The 18,579-nt window shown below is 43.9% G+C and overlaps 2 protein-coding genes across 2 annotated transcripts; one reads left to right on the top strand and one right to left on the bottom strand.

Annotated features, from left to right (window-relative positions):
* Window positions 1–2,929: 2,929 nt before the first annotated feature.
* pmch (pro-melanin-concentrating hormone) lies at window positions 2,930–6,036 on the top strand. Its single transcript, XM_084573946.1, has 3 exons — window positions 2,930–3,379; window positions 5,736–5,877; window positions 5,961–6,036. Exons 1-3 carry the CDS (start codon window positions 3,128–3,130, stop codon window positions 6,008–6,010), a joined length of 444 nt encoding a protein of 147 aa, XP_084430072.1. The 5' UTR covers window positions 2,930–3,127; the 3' UTR covers window positions 6,011–6,036.
* Window positions 6,013–18,551, bottom strand: parpbp (PARP1 binding protein). The gene is made up of 10 exons (XM_084573943.1): window positions 18,364–18,551; window positions 17,676–17,909; window positions 17,452–17,556; window positions 16,134–16,304; window positions 15,876–16,030; window positions 13,954–14,137; window positions 13,687–13,868; window positions 12,180–12,261; window positions 8,508–8,694; window positions 6,013–7,976 (listed from the first exon to the last, which is right to left on the bottom strand). The coding sequence occupies exons 1-10, from the start codon at window positions 18,511–18,513 to the stop codon at window positions 7,651–7,653; spliced, it is 1,776 nt and encodes a 591-aa protein (XP_084430069.1). The 5' UTR covers window positions 18,514–18,551; the 3' UTR covers window positions 6,013–7,650.
* Window positions 18,552–18,579: the final 28 nt, after the last annotated feature.

An 18,579-nucleotide genomic window follows, 5' to 3' on the forward strand; every position in this document is an offset into this window, starting at 1 on the left:
GATATAACCTGGTGGACCCCCTCCGGAGGATTATCAAACGACGCGGCTACTGATGTCATAGAGCCCAGACTTCTGAGGTCTCTTTACGCACAAAAGCTGTAGGCGGTGTGATTGAAATACAGCACCCGCGACTGACAGGTGATGCAAGCGGCTGACAGAGCCAATAAAAAAAATAAAAAAATAAAGAGAAAAAACTCTGCAGCTTCACAGAGTTCGAAATTTAAAACATGCAAGAGGCCGAAATCTGGATGCAATTATCACAAGGCTGCTTACAAACAAGGCCGACTGTAAATCAGCGGCGGTGCATTCGGTAGTCGAATAAACTTCCACTGGCATCAGTTGGAAGTCTTGACAAGCTGTGTTGTGGAAACATGAAGACTTGTAAATAATGTTTATAGATACCCACCGAATCACATCTGGTCTTCATAAGATTATTTGACTTTTGGCTTTTTCTTTTTTTTCTTTTTTTTTTTTTTGCAAATGTTCTTTGTTAGAGAATTGTGGTAATGATTTCTTAGAAATGTATAGCAGGGAGGAAAAGAATCACCAGATAAAGACCTTCAAGTCTCTTCAGGTGCCGGGAAAAGCGGACAGATCCTTGAGGCTGTGTCTCAGGTGGACCTTAAACTCATCCTCTGTCCATATCAGTTCATAAACGCAGCGTCTATTAGGAGAATTTTGGGGTTGAAAAGGGTGGGAGACATTATCAGAAAGAGGGAAAGAGCGAGAAAGGTTACAACAACAGAGCACAGAGCTCACAAGTTCAGTTGTGCTTCTGCTGGAACGGCCGTTCCCCTGTGGACAAGTTCAGTCCTTCAGTAGAAGTCCTCGCCCTCCAACAATAATACTTACAAAATAAAGGCTGACCGCTCCAAGTAAAATCACTTCAGCTGAGTTCAATAGCTATTATTCATGTCCCGGTTCTCCATCCCCTGCGCTACAGCTCCTGTGATGTTAATAAGGTAAGCCTTTGAGCCAAGGAGAAGCCTACGAGGAGCTATGTCAACATTTTTGCTTGCCTCCGCCTTTAATCATCAGCTGTTGGTAGGCACCTTGGGGAGCGCTAGCCGATCAAACGGTCCGAAGCTGTGGCATATTAAATTCTCCTTTGCCATGTTGCTTATTTGCTGAGTTAGATGAGAAGATCAACACCACATGTCTGATTAGTGGATTCGAAGCTACCGACAGCAGCCGGTTAGCTTAGCTTAGCGCTAACAGTAGAAACAACATCTGGTTTCTCCGTACAATAACAAACTCCGCGTACCAAGCGTATCCAAATGCCGTAATTAATTCTATCTTTTGTTTGCGTTATCCAGATGATACTACAAATACAGCCAGATTGAGTCTATTAGCGTGCTAGCAGCTCTGTAAAACTGCATTCACGCTAGAAGCGACAAAAGCACTTGCATCAGCCAATCAAGATGCCTTTGATTGGTTCTCCTTCTTCTTCTTTTGCCTAGCGCTAATTCATGGGGCATAGGCCGTTGATCACAGTCCACCAGAGTCCTCTATCCTGGGCCTTCTTTTCCAGCTGGTTCCATGTCATACCACACTGCTTGGTGTCAGCCTCAAGGTCCCTGCGCCAGGTGTTCTTGGGCCTGCCTCTCTTTCTTTTACCTTGGAGGTTCCATCTGAGGGCTTATTGCGTGATTCCCACCTTCTTCTCTTGATCTCCTCTTCCACTGGTGGTAGACCAGCTTTCCACCAGAGATCTTCATAGCTTATGGCGACTGGCCAGCGGATGCTCGTGATCCTCCTCAGGCAGCTGTTGATGAACGTTTGTACCTTCATCGTTGTGGTCTTGGTTGTCCTCCAAGTCTCTGCTCTGTACAATAGTACCGGCTTGATGTTAGAGCTGAAGAGTCTGAGCTTGGTCCGCTGGCTGATTACCTTAGAGCTCCAGATGTTCTTGAGTTGGATGTTCTTGAGTTGCCTTGCCAATTCTGGCTTTGACGTCTGCATCCATGCCGCCCTGACTGTCCATGACACTGCAAATGTTGATGCATTTCAATTCGTATTGATGACTTCCATTGAAAATGACTTGTGGGTTGTTGCTCTTTTACTGCTAGTGTGAACAGAACATAAGGCCAGACCAACGTCCTCGCCCACAAATGTTGTGCAGTGGAAAGTTGGTGTGGAGTATCTTCATTGGAAACTAATTATGCTCCAGGAAAGATCTTCCAGATCAGCTGCAAACACGACTAACAAAAACACAATATGGGGATATGAAGTGCTACAGAGATATTTTGTGGCATCTGCGCTTGCAAGAACCTGAGAAGGTGTGAATAAAAGGAGTGGTTGAAGTATGTGTTGCTTTTCTGTTTTGTTTTTAACGAATTAAATCCTTATTTTTTGTTACACCTTCATGTGATTCCACTTTATGTTTTGGCCCTCGAGCCCAGTCATAAGAATAGGTGAAGAAAAGACGCCATGCTAGCTATTCTTCCCTGTTTTCAGTTTATATGCTAAGCTAAGCCAAGTGAAGCTAAGCTAAAGAGCCTTATATCTGCATATTGTTATGTTTGCTACCATTAGTGACAAATACAGCATCAAAACCTCTGAACTAGGGCTCATTTTATTACTTATTAATCCAGCTTTTCTCAGTTATTACCATTGTGTGCAGCCGTGTGTCATCATTAGTACCCAGAGATAGTTCCTCATAGATCTTTGTCAGAGATTAGATGACTCCGTGACCACTCAGTGAGCTTCTTTCTGGGCTACATTCTGTGTCTTATCACCTGCTGGGTTAATTTCAGCATGTGGATTTTTGAAGGAAGAGATCCACAATAACTTCCTGCCCTCTGACCTCATGTGAGCCCTCTTGACCCCTCTCTATCATTTGAATTCATCTCCTCTCTAAATAGACTAAATAAAGCTATTCATCCCCTTCCTTCTTATTAAAGGAATCATACCACATTTGCTGCGACCTTTAAACTTCCTGTCACCTTCCTGGCCTTTAAGATAAAGGCATCCCTGCAGGAGACGTGATGAACTTCTTACGTACGACATTTTTAAGTTGGGAACAAACCCTCACCAGTATATATAAAGCAGCCGAGCGTGCAGTCACGACAGTCGTCAGCTCAGGCAAGATCAGTGAAAGACCTGAGAACGAAATACTGCAGCAACCATGATGTCTGCCTGCTCCGTCCTGTTCGCTCTGGTGCTGTTCTCCGAGCTGAGCAGCCGCTCGGTCGCCGTAGCCATGCCTGCAACCAAAGTATACGATGGGGCGACAGAACAAGAAGGCCTGGCTTCGATACTGGGCGACGAGCCCGCCATGATGGAGCCCGCCGTGGGTCCTGTGGCGTACCGACGCAGCATCATGCTGGACGGCGACACCAGGGACGAAGATGGAAGCCCTAAAATCATCGTCATCTCAGTAAGTGTTGCAAGATTCAACTGCAATTGTTTGCAATTAGCTTTATTGGGAAATAATAAACCATTTATTTATAGTAAGAAAACAGTTATAGCTGATAAAATATTTGTACCACTGTTTCTTGGATGACCCAATGATTTTATTGTGAACAGTTTTACTACGACCATTACACATTATACTTAATTATAATTAAATTTTCATCTCGTTTAAACTTGAAAATAAATCAGTCCGAACCCTGTTATGCGTAGAAGGTTGTTGAAACCTTGAGAGAAAACCTTTTTTTTTAAATATATAGGCACTTTAATTAAATGTTTCTTGTAAATAAGCATCAAAAGGTTAAATATTGTTGAACATAATGAGAAATTCAAGCATACAGTCAATGAGAAGGCACTAAAGGGAATAATTTAAAAGATACGGTCATGCGACTCCCAACAATGCTGCAACCTACATTTCCCATCATGCAATTGCTACGCTAGATCCTACCTGAGCATCCTACAGAAGATTCTTTGCTTTAAAAGCTGTGGTTGCAATTTCGTTATCGGAAAAACGACATTTCTTTGACATTTGGGTGATCCAATGTTTTTTTTTTTTTTTTTGATCAAGGTCTTTTTTATTTTTCAAATATAACAAATACAAGAAATACAATTCACACATGGAACAAACAAGATTAGTTCCTGTCCAAACAAACAAACTTCCCGTGCCCCCCACCCACTTGTACTGGAACCCAAGAAAATTTCAATACATCCAGATTGACACATACACAGACTAGGTGAATAAAAAGGAAGACTATAACGAAGTGAAACTGAAGAAAGAAAAAAAAAAAAAAAAAAAACATACATTTGGGTTACATAGATATGTTAATAGCTGCCGTGCCTTCCACAAAGGAGATAAATGGCTGCCATATGACATAGAATTTTCTAGTGGTCCCTCTTACAGTATATCTAATTTTTTCTAAATGAACATAACTCATAACTTCCCTTATCCATTGGCCATATGTTGGGGGGGAAGCATCTTTCCATTTAAACAGGATAAGTCTCCTGGCCAACAAAGAGCAGAAGGCCATCATACTTAAGTGGTTCCCAGAAAAAGCAGCACCCACCGGAGCCACACCAAATAGTGAAATCAAAGGAGATGGGTGCACTGTTTTCCCACAAATTCTGGAGAATGCCTCAAAGATAGAATGCCAAAAACTGTATTGATCCAATGTTTTAACAATGTAGATTTAAAGGAAAAAGTTGCAGTGTCACGATCACCGAAGGGCAGAAATGTTGCCTGTGATCTACTAAATAATCACCAAAAGGTTAAATATCCCTGAATTCAAACATACAGTCGATACTTGGGCAAGTCACTGCCTTAAAGAGCATAATAATTTAATAAAGAAGTATCTACAGCCTACATTTCCCATCATGCAACTGCTGCACTGAATCCTACCTGAGCATCCTGCAGAAGATTTTGTTGATTGATAATGTTGATAATAATAATCATCTAAATATCATCAAAAGGGTAAATATCACTGAACATAATGAGAAATTCAAACATACAGTCAATAAGAAGAAAATATACCACGAAAGGTAGGACAACATGGCTTTGTCATTTGGGTGAACCACCCTTTTTGCATTGTTAATTAAAAAGAAAACTATTAAATCCAAATTTTCCAGCAATTATGAAGATTTGAGCTGAATAAAATAAACTGTGTGCAGTCGTTCAACTTAATACTATCCTGCCAATGGCGGTCACGCATCATATCCACTCAGTGAATGAGATTTATGTCTATAAACAACCGCAGCTAACCATAGTTCAACAACAAAGAGCACATTATCTCCATCCTGTGACTGAACACTTGACCCCTCTCAATTTGGCCACCGTCCTCGTGTCTACTGCTAAGTCAATATTTCATACACATCTATAAAAATATTTTATGGCGGTGTTGGAAAACCGGGAAATACTATTATCCGAAAAGGTCAAATGATCACGAGCCCATAAAGATTTATTGAAATCACAGTGGGAAGAATGATGATATATGGGATCACCCTCAAACGTTTGGCGGCGACAAGTAAAGAGTTTATCTGACGACTGCATCCCCTGTGTGTCGTGAACGTGGTGGTTATCTCTGTGGTAATGGGGAACAGGCAGCCATGATGGAGCGGAGCGGTAGAACAAAATGTGCCACTGCGATATAATAAAAATATGGGGAACGCATTTCTTCCATTTGGGGTTTCTGGGGCCTGGATCGGCTTGTAAAAGCAGATCCAACACCTGTGCTACAAGAGAACCTTTAAAAGAGATTGACCATCCAGAGTTCACATCACGCATTATCTGTGCGGACTTTAACGTGTCGCCGATCGATTTGACGTTCCAGGACATGAGGCTGAAAGGGCACAGCGTTCGCGGACTGAACCCGGCCTTCACCCGGAGCCTTCCTCTGCTCACGGACCGAAGCTTGAGCCACACTCCCGCCGAGAACAGTTTGAAAATAGATCGCAGAAACACCGACCTCGACAGTATGTATCTGGAAAATTGATATCTTGATTTCTTTTGTGTTTATGTGAACTAATGCTCTGTACCGTTTCCTTTCTCCTCCTAGTGCTACGATGCATGATAGGAAGAGTGTACCGACCCTGCTGGGAAGTATAAGTGTCTCCCCGGTGTTGCCACCTGACCATGAATGTGCTGTAAAAAAATTTCTTCCTTGTGTGTTCAACCAAAATGCATTTCCTCGTAGAAAATAAGAGCAGACAAAGCTGTAAAACAAAATAAAAGTTTAATAAAAACAAAAATCTGCATCGTATTTACAGAGTTGACTCCATGGTGATTGAATACAGCTGGCCACATGCCTTGAAGATTATTACTGATAAAGTGCAATGATCAACGCCAGACAGCCACCCACAATTTCATGCTGCTAAATGTCACCTAGAGTGGAAGCAATCAACAACTACGCTAGGTTAGTGATTGAAAATAAATAGATAATAGTTTAAGAAGACATTTATTCCTTGCTAGAGATTTTGATGACACCAACCAACATCTACAAGGGGATTAGCTTAGCATAGCATAAAGATAAATCAGGAGGAATCCACTATTGGCTAAGTCAACTTTAAAAAGTATTTCTAAAACTCAAATTACCACATATCTTGGTTGTTGCTAGCAGCTGGTTAGCCATTTCTCTCTACATCTGGCCTTTACACTAATCAAGGCTAATTCGTTCCTAGCATTAGCATCTATGAGCATACATATACGGACACTCTTGACTATTTGTGCAAAATAACTGACGGTCACTGAAAATGATCTGTGAGTTAAATAAAAGCTATTGCTATCAGCTAGTTAGCCATTTCTCTCTACTTTCGGTTTTCAGGCCAATTTAAGCTAATTATGCGCTCGCACTAGTTGCATATTAGCGTACATCCAGACAAACGCTTTAAGTGTTTGTCAAAAACATCTCAAAGTCACTGAACTAAAATGTTTTATCGTGGTTGTTTCATTTGGATAAAACTAACCTGAAAGCAAAATATGCAGCTATAGCTAACAGCTGGTTAGCTTCTGGCATTTCCATTAAGCTAACCAAAATATTTGCTAGCACTGACTAAAATAAATAAATCTCAAAAACGTTTGCAGTTCTCTAATTAAAATATTTTATCTTGGTTGTTTCATTTGTACAAGAACTGATCTGCAAGCTAAATATGATGCTATTGCTAGAAGCTGGTTAGCCGTTTCTGCATTTGGTCTTTAAGCTAATTTAAGCCAAGTGTCTGCTAGCACTTGCCACATACATACAAACTCTTGACAAAAAGATGCATATATTTAAACATCTGGACTTCACCAATTAATATACTATATTTTGTTTTCTATGCTAAAGCTATTGCTAGAAGCTGGTTAGCCGTTTCCATCTTATTCTGGTCTTTTTTTCAGATCTAAGCTAACCACTCGCTAGCTCTAGTTGCACGATAGCATGCAGACAGAGAGTTTTTACAAAAGGGCAGTTAATTAACATTTCCAATATATCTGCAGAGCACATATTAAAACAATATATCTTGGTTTTTATTTGTATTAAAACTCATTTACAAGATAAAACACAATAAATTCCTGTAAAACCTTTAATGAAAACAGTAAAGAGGTTAACTGAGGCCAGAAACCATCATTAGCAGCAGCCCTGATTGAGACATTCACATGCTTTACATGATGTGTCAGTGGGGGGAAATCATTTGAACAACTTTCAGCTGCCTTGCACGAACCACAATTATTCAAAGTTCATAATTAGTGTGAAAAAAAAGAAGAAAAGATTAAACTCTGAAGAAGTTGGTTAGCTTTCCCTGTCCAGCAATCAGCTTCTTCTTACTCGAGGCCTTGGCGACATTCTTGCCAGACACTTTGACGGACGCACTAGTGGCCTGTTTCTTCTCCGGAGGCTCATTCTCTGATCCGCCATGTTGGTCAGACTCCAGCTGCTTCCTCTTGTTACCTTTGCTCTGCGTCTGAGGTCTGCCAGTTTTCTTCCTATTACCCGGGCCAGCACCTCTGTTTTGGGCATTTCCACTCGTTTGCTTGAGAGCAGGCCCCTGCTCTACCTCACTCCGCTCCTTGTTCGGACATCCAGCGGCAGACTTGGCTGCAAAGATTGAAACAAAGCAAAAGCAAGTGTGACAAGTTCGTAGGAGAGGGGGGGGAAAAAAAAAAAAAAAAAGAGGAAAATGTTGTGACGAAATTGCTGACGTTAGCTGCGAGTCGACGCGGGCTGTGTGTTTATCCTACGGAGCTGAAATTCAACATTTGTCATGTAAACCTGATGGAGCACGGCCTGAATTCCCACGGAACAAAATACAGAAGGGGAAATGGGCAAAAAATCTGTGTGTGCTTTTTGGGTTTTACTACAGATGTGGGGGTGAGCAGCTTTTATAGAATGGGGATTCATTTAATGGCTGATGGTAAGCACCGAGTCCCAAGGCTGGGACTGGGAAAGGTTCAAGGCCGGAGCTGAGAAGGTGTGCCTGGGCCTCGGTCCAGCTGGGTGGCGTCAGAGGAAATAGAAGTCTACTCCAGCACAAAGAACGCAGCACGGCTTGTGTTGACATTTTGAGCTTTTCTCCACATGCAGCAGAGTACAAAATGTACCTGTAGTGTTGAGAGTGAGAATCGGTACCTGTGGTTGCTTCCTTCAAATCGGAGCTGCACTCCTCGTCCAGGGCTGAGGTGGGTTTGGGTTTGGGTCCTGGGTGCACGCAAGTAGGGACCTGGCTGGCGCTGGGGAAGTCCAGCACGCGGTTGAGTGGCAGCTCTTCCTCTTTGTACGTGCAGGCAAACTGGGATCGGATGACTCTGTCTCTGGGCTGCAAGAAACAGAAAAACATCTTAAATCCATGGTGACATGTCCAATGATGTCCACTCTCAATGCCTCAGGGCAGGTGGCAGAAGACTTTCAAAACTTAACCCTTACTTGGCACTTTGAAGAAAGTGCCAGTAGCTTTGCTAGCTGATGTGTGAGGTTATATTTGCTAATCAGCACCAAACTCAAGGTACAGTTGAGGTTCTTGGTAATGCAATTTGTTTTGTAGGTACTCGTTTTCATAAATATATGTATCGGACAAATTAAAATTTGGTCTAACGCCAGAACTGGGACAAAATCTTTGACGGCTCAACATTCATTCATTCATTCACCTTCTGCAACCACTTGTCCTGTGAAGGGCGGCGGGGGGCTGGAGTCTATCCCAGCCGTCATTGGGCGAGAGCCGGGGTACGCCCTGGACAGGTCGGCAATCCTGTCCTGAGACAGACGACCATTCACACTCACACCTACGGCCAATTTAGAATCACCAGTGAACCTAACCAGCATGTCTTTGGCCTCCAACTTCACTAGATCGGTGGAAGTTGCAGTGTTTTTTAACTACGTGGCTATTTACACCAATTACAGACCAGCTAGTGACGGCATTGCTGTCATTAATACAGGTCCGACTTCATGCCAAATCAAAACAGGAGAAACCATTTTCCTCAGCCGTATCACCATTACATGACGCCAGCGCAGCAACTCATTAAAAATCCTTTCGGCGTTATAACAAAGTGAATGATATTGAAGACTACAATCCCGGCCCTGGGGCACACAGATCCACAGCTTTTCATCCACCGTTTGATCCACGCCTGCTTGGGATTATCACAATCCAAGGATTTCACCCTTCAGGCCAGTGGGCCACAGTAGGGAGGAGAAATGAGGGGGGGGGGTGGAATACAGCGAGCAAAGCTGGGTGGGTCCGTGAAGCACAAAGGGATCAAAGCCTTCAAAAGAACTTCTTAAAAGAGCACCTAAAACAACAGTAACCCCGAGACCGAGGCACACTTCAATAATGGAGCTAAAAAAGATGAATGCCGCCCCGGTTTGCATGCTAATAAAACATATCAGAGACGCCCGTGAAACAATGGGAGGCAGCGGAAGAGTGAACACGGCCAAACTATGACTGACGTAGAACATCTAATCCAATTACAACAGGTGGCACCGTGCGGTCAGACTGCCCTCGATCCTGTGACGGCGAATGTCCTCGTATAACCTGCGTACACTTACTGACCCCACGCTGGAGACACCTGACCGAGACACCGCCGATAGGACTACCAGAAGCAGATGCAAGCCATTTCTGCAGCTTTGTGTTTTGCAGGTGATAGAAGAGAGAACGACAAACAGGTGCACCATTACTACGACGATACAATCACCCTGAAACATCACGCATGTGCAGTTGTGTTAACGTGTAATCAAACGCAGCTCTTCTTAAACACCATTACTCATATCAGAGAAAAGCAACAGCAGGAGTTTTCCCCCCTATGTTTTGATCATGGCGTGGCTCTGAGAGAAAGATCTGGAAACGGCCCAAAAGCGGAGACTAAATCTGTCCATCTCTGTGCGCGCCCCGTTGACGTCAGCGCATGATGAAACTGCCGGAGAAGCCGGCGGATAAAGTCGTTTAGCAGACAACAGGAAACAATAACCTTTCAAGTTTCCCTTGCTAGTCGAGTTACGCGACTGATATGGCATCTTCAAAGTGAAATTGATGCAGAAAGCTTCCGCCCGCCGAGTTCAGGAAGCGGTGAGCTGCCCAGGGACCATTACAGCGCACTCACACAGGAAGGCGGCCAGATTGTGGGGAGCTGAAATGACATCTGCTAGCGCAATCAAATAAAGGAGCCATTTCACAAAATGTGTTTAGCATACATGTTCTCAAAAGGGGTTCACACAGCTGATCAGCTTCATGTTAGACCGAGCTTAACGCCTAAACCTGGCCTTTTTGTTTTTTGGGGTGACTCAGCAGTTGTGTGCGATATTACACTGCAAAACAGTGGTAGCTAATCCCGCAAAATTAACTTGAATAAACAGCACAGCATGGTAACACTGGATATTTAATGTCAGCATGAAGATTCATATTTGATCTATCTTTTGCACTGTTGAACTAATTATGACCGTCATTTTATTTTTTTAATTCCATGCATTGTTCTTCCTCATCAAAACCTGGCACTTTAATTAATCTTTAATCTTTAATTTACGCAACTTAATCCCAGACACGTTGGTCTTAAAGGGGAACTATTGTTTTTTTTTTTTTATAACCTGGACCTTATTTCTGGCATAAAATACAATCGTTTACTCACCCATATAACTTTTGTGTAATTTGTAGTCCTTCGGGAGATATTTAGATCTGCGTATATCCATATAGTGGGAGTGAAAGGGGCACCGAAACGCAGCCTCTAAATAACGCATTATCTGCCGCGAAACTCGTTCATTTCACAAATATTTTGTTATCGTACGCTAGTGCTATTCCCCGTTGAGTCCGGAGTTACCTGTTATCATCATCCGGGGTCTGTAGATTGACCTACTAACCTCTGACCTGGATGATGTCAACTCTGAGTGCCGTGCGCACCGCGACGGTCGGCTTGTTTACCTGTAATTTGCTACTGCTAGTTTTTTGCAACATGGCTGAATATTTTTCCGATTCTGAGGTTGTGGACGAACCATAGCAGTAGCAAATTACAGGTAACCAAACCGACCGTCGCGGGTGCGCGCAGCGCTCAGAGAAGACATCATCCATGTCAGAAGACATCATCTGGGGTCTGTAGGTCAATCTGCAGACCCCAGATGATGATAACAGGTAACTCTGGACTTAACGGGGAATAGCACTAGCGTATCATAACAAAATATTGGTGAAATGAACGAGTTTCGTGGCAGATAATGCGTTATTTAGAGGCTGCGTTTTGGTGCCCCAGTCACTCCCACTATATGGATATATGCTGATCTAAATATCTCCCGAAGGACTACAAATTACACAAAAGTTACATGGGTGAGTAAATGATTGTATTTTATGCCAGAAATAAGGTCCAGGTTGTAAAAAACAGTAGTTCCTCATTAATTAGCTGAATCTCTATAATGTCAAACTGACCCCAGAAAACATCCCAAACTAGAGTTGAGCTCACAGCCAGGAAGTAAGGAAGAGACATCTGTACCATCTGTATGTATGACGTTACACTGCGCACTGTAAGCCAACAAGATAAGTTATCATCCGGACTGGTTAAAGGTTTGAATCCCCCACAAATAATTCATTTTACGCCGCAGATTCAAACGCCACACTCAACTCAACACTAAGAGCTAAAACACAGCTGTGCAAACGGCAACGGTGGAAGTCAGTTAAGATGTGGGCTTCAGCTAGGCAAATAAATAACATAATACCAGGGAGAAATTACAGGATGTAAAGACATTATTTTCAGTGTTTGCACATCTGATTCAATTTGAAGTAACTGATGGTTTGGATTTGGGGGGCTCTTGGACGAAGGGGGCCCGCGTTACCTTGGGCTTGAGCAGGTCTAGTCGGCTCTGGACTCGGTTCTTGAGGGGTTCTGGAGAACATCCAGCGGACACTTCGGGGGATCTGGGGAGAGAGAACCGCAATGAGAGGCGAAGAGGTTTATAAATTAGGAAAGCTAGAAGGTTACGTGGTCAAACTAAATCAGCTGTTTCGTTAAACGCCGTTCTTCCTTTCTTGCCAAACTCGTAAAAGATGTTTTCACTAGAATCAGCCGTCCAGCGTCATCCACCTTCAACATGCCGTAGCCCCCTCAACTACAACCAGTGGCTATTATTTTATATATTATTTTTATTTCAGATGTTGGACCAGGGAAATTGTTCCATTGTGATGTGGGAGGATTTTCCTCTATACGGTTTCACCGGAGTCCCATGTTGGTCTAATCGCTGCTTCAGGGGTTTTCCCACTCTCACTGAAATTGAATTCAAACTCTCGGTGTGATTCACAGCTTAGATTTTCGCTCTTTTGCCACTTGTGACTCCGAAAACAAAGAGTTTAAATTAAGACCCGTAAGACTTCTGCTGCAGTGCATCGCAGAAAAACATAATAAAATTGCCATGCACGGAGTCTTTACCAATAGATTTGTCTCCAATGAATGGTTTAGCCTTTTAGGTAATATTGACAGATGCTATTGGTTCCCAAAACCCAATGTGAAGTCTTAATACATTTAGTTTTATCCCAACACTAATCCAAAATGTATCTAATGACATGAAGCAGGGAAAAGCAGCAAAGTGTTGGTAAAACATTGGTAAAAACATTCATTTATGACTCAGAATGAGTCGTAATGAGTTTGGTGATGGTCCCAGTACAATACTTTTGGTTTGTGTCCAAATATCTCCACATATTCCCACCAGGAATGCATGTGGTATTTTTTATTTTTTATTTTTTATTCATCGTGTTATTTTTCCTTGTAAATATTGTATTTTGTATATAGATCTCATTATAGATTATATTTGGCAATGCTGAGTGCCTGTACATTGGAATATTAGCTTTTCCTCCATCCACCCATGATCAGCTGCCCTTTGCATTATTGCTAATTAGCAAATATTAGCATGCTATAGGGCCTCCTATAGGATAAGTGCTATCAGAGGCTACGGAGCGAGGCAGCAACTGGCTTTGGATGAAGAGAAAAGACCCCATTTGGGTTTGATAAGGTGTCAAACATGAGGAGAAGCAGAGGAGAAACACCCCATCCTAGCTGAGCCAATCCTGAGGTGTCTTGGACCTCCTTCATCAATGAAATGGCAATGAAGGAGGGTACCCACCTGATGACCCCAATGAAGCAATTGCTCCTCGTTCAAGATACAAGACACCAAGCCACCCAGAGCCCCTGTGTTTCATACCCCTGTGATAAGCTATGCGTATGGAATCATCACCCAAGTGTTCATTCTTATGGATTGTAACATCAAGTCCTATGAGCTCAACGTATTAGATAATTAATGGATGGATACAATGTGGATTATAAAATCTGTTGCACCACCAGCAACCAACCTGAACAGCATGAGGACGCTGGTCCCCTCGTCTCCACTGAGGACGGGCTGGTCCTCAGACAGCAGGTCCGCCTTGTTGGGACACGGAGGAGTCAGGGCCTCTTCATCCAGCAGCGCCATCAGCACCTTCACCGTGTCCCGGCCCCCGTACGCCGTGGCGTGATTGACCGTGTAAACCTTTGGCTGGAGAGGAAGACAACCTCGATCAGAGCTTGAACGCTTCCAGAGGGGCCCAAAACTGTGGCCGACTGGCAGGAGTGTAGGTTACCCTGGCGGGGCTTATCCCCGTCCCGCTTCCATTAGCCGTCTGCTTCTGGATCTGGTGGAGCTGGCAGATCCTCTCTGTCAGCTCCTTTGTCGTCTCTTCAGCTGCAGCGTACACCGGGTCTCCACTGCCGCGTCCCTTCACCAGCACTGCTCTGATGGCCGTCACCAGTCTGGCTCCACATACGCTAAGAATTCAACATAATGGCGGTAACTAACAGAGGCTGGAAGAGCTGTATTGTAGTATAAGTTTAGACAAAAAAATAAAAAAAGGGGATCTGCATTTGTTTTGGAAAGGAGCAGACTCTCCTGAAGCACACATACAGGTTTTCATCTGGATGGAATTAATAGCGTTCAGGGGTTCAGCCAATATTTGCCAACATGAATAACTCTCTCCTAAAAGTGAAAACCCAGAAAAGCCTGAAGTTCTTCAAGAGATATACTGCAGCTTCACTTTCAATTAGTCCGAGGCCGACTTTAAGGGCTCGCGGTAATTGTTTCAGTGTTAACGTCCAGTCGAGCTTTATTTCACTGTAACGCAGCTCTGCCAATCTTAACAGTTATGAATCGGAAAATATGCTCCAAAATCCACGTTAAAGTCACCCCGGGCACTGTCGCTGCACTCGCCGGTGCACCGAGAGCGCTTTCTTTACAGTTTACGGGGGCTTTCGTCGACGTTAAACGCTAAATAAGTTTGTCCAAAAAACAGTCAAGTGCACTAAAGCAGAAAAGATCGCGGTAAGGTGGAGGGACGGCGGTCCAACCCTGACCCGGCTCCGATGTGAGCGAGCGGGGCTCAGTAACAGAATCATTTGGGAAAACAGATGTTCGCTGAACAAGGGGCCCTGAACTCGCCACAGAAGGTGTTTGTATGAGGAAATACAGTACTCCGCTGAGAGCGCAAAGGCACTGCCTGTTGAAAGACACATGCTGGCCGAGTTCATCAGTGTCTCATCAGACGGGAGCTCTCTCATCAGCCTGCAAGAACCGAAAACCCTCAGAAGAGCAGCGAGAGTTGAACGCTGCACAAACATCACAATGTGTTGTTACGGCTCGAGCCGGGCGAAGCTAACGCTAACGCCACAAAGGGCGCCTTCAGCAGCTTCCACCTCAAAGCTGCCATGATTGAACGGCCAAATCATTTCTGATTACCGCTTTTTTTTCTGTTGTGGTGCCAAAGGCTTTTCAAAATAATCTGTAATGGTATGGAGAATGATCTGGGGAGGGTTTGATGATAGTTCATCAAAGGGAACCCAACGAGGGAACAAGTTATTTAACAAAGGCGGGCTTTGATGTAGCAAAGATGAACATGCTTTAGCAATCCAAATGTTATCATTAGGAGCTTAGATGGGAGTCATTACAGGGATTTGAGGGAGATCAGCTGCAGTGGGACAGGTGGATTTTATGATCACAGGTGTAATTTAGGCGCTGGGCTGATACAGCGGGAAGAAACTAAGCAGCGCGAAGAGAACAGATCATAAATCATAAATCAGCTCGGTATGACTTCTCTAGGAATCATAATTTTCAACATTTCTGCATAAAGACGACTCAAATCATCAGCGGATTTTGTTTCCCGTGTCCTCAGAAAGCTCCTTTGTCCGTGCACAAACGTGTTGTGAAGGTCAGACTGAGACAAATCCCTGATTTTTTAAAATAAAACAGGACACTGGACTTGTAGACCTAGAGGTACACTTCTTTTCTATTTACACTACTTCTCTATTTACCATAAACTACTCTTGCAATGTGTATGTATTATAATATCCATCATATAAACGGTGTATTACACAATATAATTTCAGTTCTTCCTTTTCTTGCAAATCTGCCCAACATTTATTCTTAGTTCAGTCCCAACAACTGAGGCGGAACCTCCAACCCAACAGTAAGACAAGGACCAAGTGGAAGCCCGGATCAGGCTGGAATGCGTACCTTGGGTCGGGAATCTCCCCCAGTATTTCTTCCAGGTTGTCTACAAACTGGACAAAGTCCGACAGGCCTTTGACGTGTTTCCTCAGTGGGTCAGACTCAGGCGGAGCGTAGCCCTTCCCTCCGAGCTGGATGGCCCTGACGAAGGACATCACGGCCTGCAAACGGCACGAAAAGCTCTAAATGTTGCACCCTTAAAGGTTTACTGCAATTTTTGAGTCAATGCATTTGTCCTGAGCACATAATGAGTTTTTGTTTTACCAAAAAGAGCGAAGTGCTGCTGTCATGTGCGGCGTGCTTGATGTCCGTGAACGCCTGTCGCCCCAGAGCGCGGCTCGGAACGTCGAGGGTCAGCGCCATGGCCATGTCGTTCTTGGAGTTTACCAGCAAACTCAGATAAGAGCAGAAAACCCTTCTCACCGCCACTTTAACCTATTTACAAAAAAACAGAAAACACATTATTAAATTATGTTATTGTCATTTGACAAATTCTGTTTTGGGCTTGGGGCGGCACAGTGGCGTGGTGGTTAGCACCGACGCCTCACGGGTACTCCAGCTTCCTCCCACCGTCCAAAGACATGCTGGTTAGGTTAATTGGTGATTCTAAATTGGTCGTAGGTGTGAGTGTGAATGGTTGTCTGTCTCTCTCTGTTAGCCCTGTGATAGACTGGAGACCTGTCCAGGGTGGACCTGCCGATGACAGCTGGGATAGGTTCCAGTCCCCCCCCCTCCGCGACCCTCCAGAGGACAAGCGGTTACAGAAGATGAATGAAATCGGTGCCACAATAACACTTGTTAGCTTAGAACAGGCTAGAAAACGTGGGGTAGCCGGGTCTCCTGTGGCAGTAACAACATTTAGGTTTTATTTTCTTGTTTTCTGCACAAAAAGCACAGTGTACAAACAATGAACTGTATCATGAAGGGATGTGTGATGGATTAATTCTCCAGGAAGAAATGGCAAATTGTTGATTTTGTATTTCTATATGGATTAAAAACAAGACATGGACAAGATCTGGACAGTCAAGGCATGAGTATTTTGTTAAATTTAACCAATAACTAATGAGGGCATTTTGGTCCAGGATGTGTGCAGGTCATGTGCAATAACTACCACAACGGACAGTTGCTCTACTGCCTGAGTCAAACCACTAAAAACAGCAGCTGGCAGCCACTGTTAAATTCTCCATTACTGGTAATGCAGCAGCAAGCCTTCTCTAGAACTTGTAAACTTGCAAGTGACATAAGAGAGTTGGAAAGAGACTGTTACAGAAGCTCCTGTCCAGCCGCACATCGTGTCACATTTTAAACATCTGCCTGGTAAGTGAATTCACACTCCACTCTTAAACCGGAGTGATGTGATATAGACTTCCTGTCAATAAGAGCAGGATGGATTCTAGACAGAAGTTAAGTACGATGAAGACTGGAAAAGTAAAAGCAGGCATTGCTTCCTGCAGGAGGAAATCACATTTCATATTACTAAAACTACTTCATACAAGGCCAAAGGGCAGAAAAGACATGAAGGATCTCTTGTGGGGAACAGGTTGCACCTTTTATTAGTGCACAAACACAGGGTCAGGACTACCTGTGAGCTGCAGGGTCTGCCTTTCACAGACGGTGTTGACGGGACTGACGTGTCTGGCAACTCTGGGAACTCCATGTTCCCAGATAAGAAGTCAAACAGCTGGATCTTGGCAAAAGAAAAAAATAAATATTAGAGGGACAAACTTATTGGGCTCTTATTGGGCTTATCTCTAACTCAGTAGCCAGTGTGATCATCCGTAATCAACATCATTAGCTGCTGCTCACCGGGCTCAAAGGCTCCTCTGGATCAGAGTCTAGTCTCAGCTGTTTGTACATGGCGAGGATATCAACCAGGTCCACGGTGTTGGAGCGTTTCAGGAAGCACTCGTACGCCTCCCGGATGAGGTCATAGTTCTCCAAGCGTGCAGAGTTGGCGGGTGGCAGGTGAAGTTTGTCTAACAATAAGTGCTTCCAGGCCATCAGGGCATCACTCAGGGCCACTTTGAAGTCTCCGCCGCGCTGTCACAGGAAGAGAGAAAACAGTGAAAGCAATTACTAACGGCCTGGAACCAATCAGCTCAAAGGCAGAGAGCCATCCAAAAATAAGCCATGAGCGGTCTCAGCCGGAAACCTGTGGTAATGTCATCAGTTATAGACGTGATGACGGTCGGTCTGATGGTTCAATTGAACTATGTCATGATGATGATGATGATGATGTGAACTGGGCTCGCTTCTGGGCCTCTGATAACTGCTGCAGCAGATCAGAGAATATTTTTCAATCTCTTATTCCTCTTTCATTTCATTATTTTGAAACGGATCGACTGATTGCACGGTGCCGATCCCTGTCACAGCTTTGCATTCGCCATATATGATATTTATGTTTTATGTTTGCTGTGAGGAAACTGCTGCTCCTCGAGGGACAAAGTACAAGCATTGTAAACTGAACTGAAGAGATTGTAAAAAAACAGTTTACCTGTTTGTTCACTTCTGCCACGGCCAGCTGCAGCGCCATCAGCATGCCGTCCGCTCCCTGAACGGTGGTCCTCTCAGACTGTAAAACCCTGTGGCACTCTCTCCTGAAGGTCTTCACAAGCAACTTGAGACGGTCTCCAAACGGCTCCATTATGCCCCAAAAATGTACAGACTCAAGTAAAACCTGTTTAAAACGTGGCAGACTGAAAACAAAGAA

Source organism: Chelon labrosus, assembly GCF_963514085.1.
Source record: "Chelon labrosus genome assembly, chromosome: 23".
Taxonomy (NCBI): domain Eukaryota; kingdom Metazoa; phylum Chordata; class Actinopteri; order Mugiliformes; family Mugilidae; genus Chelon; species Chelon labrosus.

Coding starts and splice junctions, on each gene's coding strand:
- pmch (XM_084573946.1), top strand. CDS start 3,128: ATGATGTCTGCCTGCTCCGTCCTGTTCGCTCTGGTGCTGTTCTCCGAG. Junction 3,380..5,735: donor CTAAAATCATCGTCATCTCA/GTAAGTGTTGCA, acceptor TTGACGTTCCAG/GACATGAGGCTGAAAGGGCA. Junction 5,878..5,960: donor CAGAAACACCGACCTCGACA/GTATGTATCTGG, acceptor TTCTCCTCCTAG/TGCTACGATGCATGATAGGA.
- parpbp (XM_084573943.1), bottom strand. CDS start 18,513: ATGGAGCCGTTTGGAGACCGTCTCAAGTTGCTTGTGAAGACCTTCAGG. Junction 17,557..17,675: donor CAGAGGAGCCTTTGAGCCCG/GTGAGCAGCAGC, acceptor TCTTTTGCCAAG/ATCCAGCTGTTTGACTTCTT. Junction 7,977..8,507: donor TTTGAAGGAAGCAACCACAG/GTACCGATTCTC, acceptor CAATCTTTGCAG/CCAAGTCTGCCGCTGGATGT.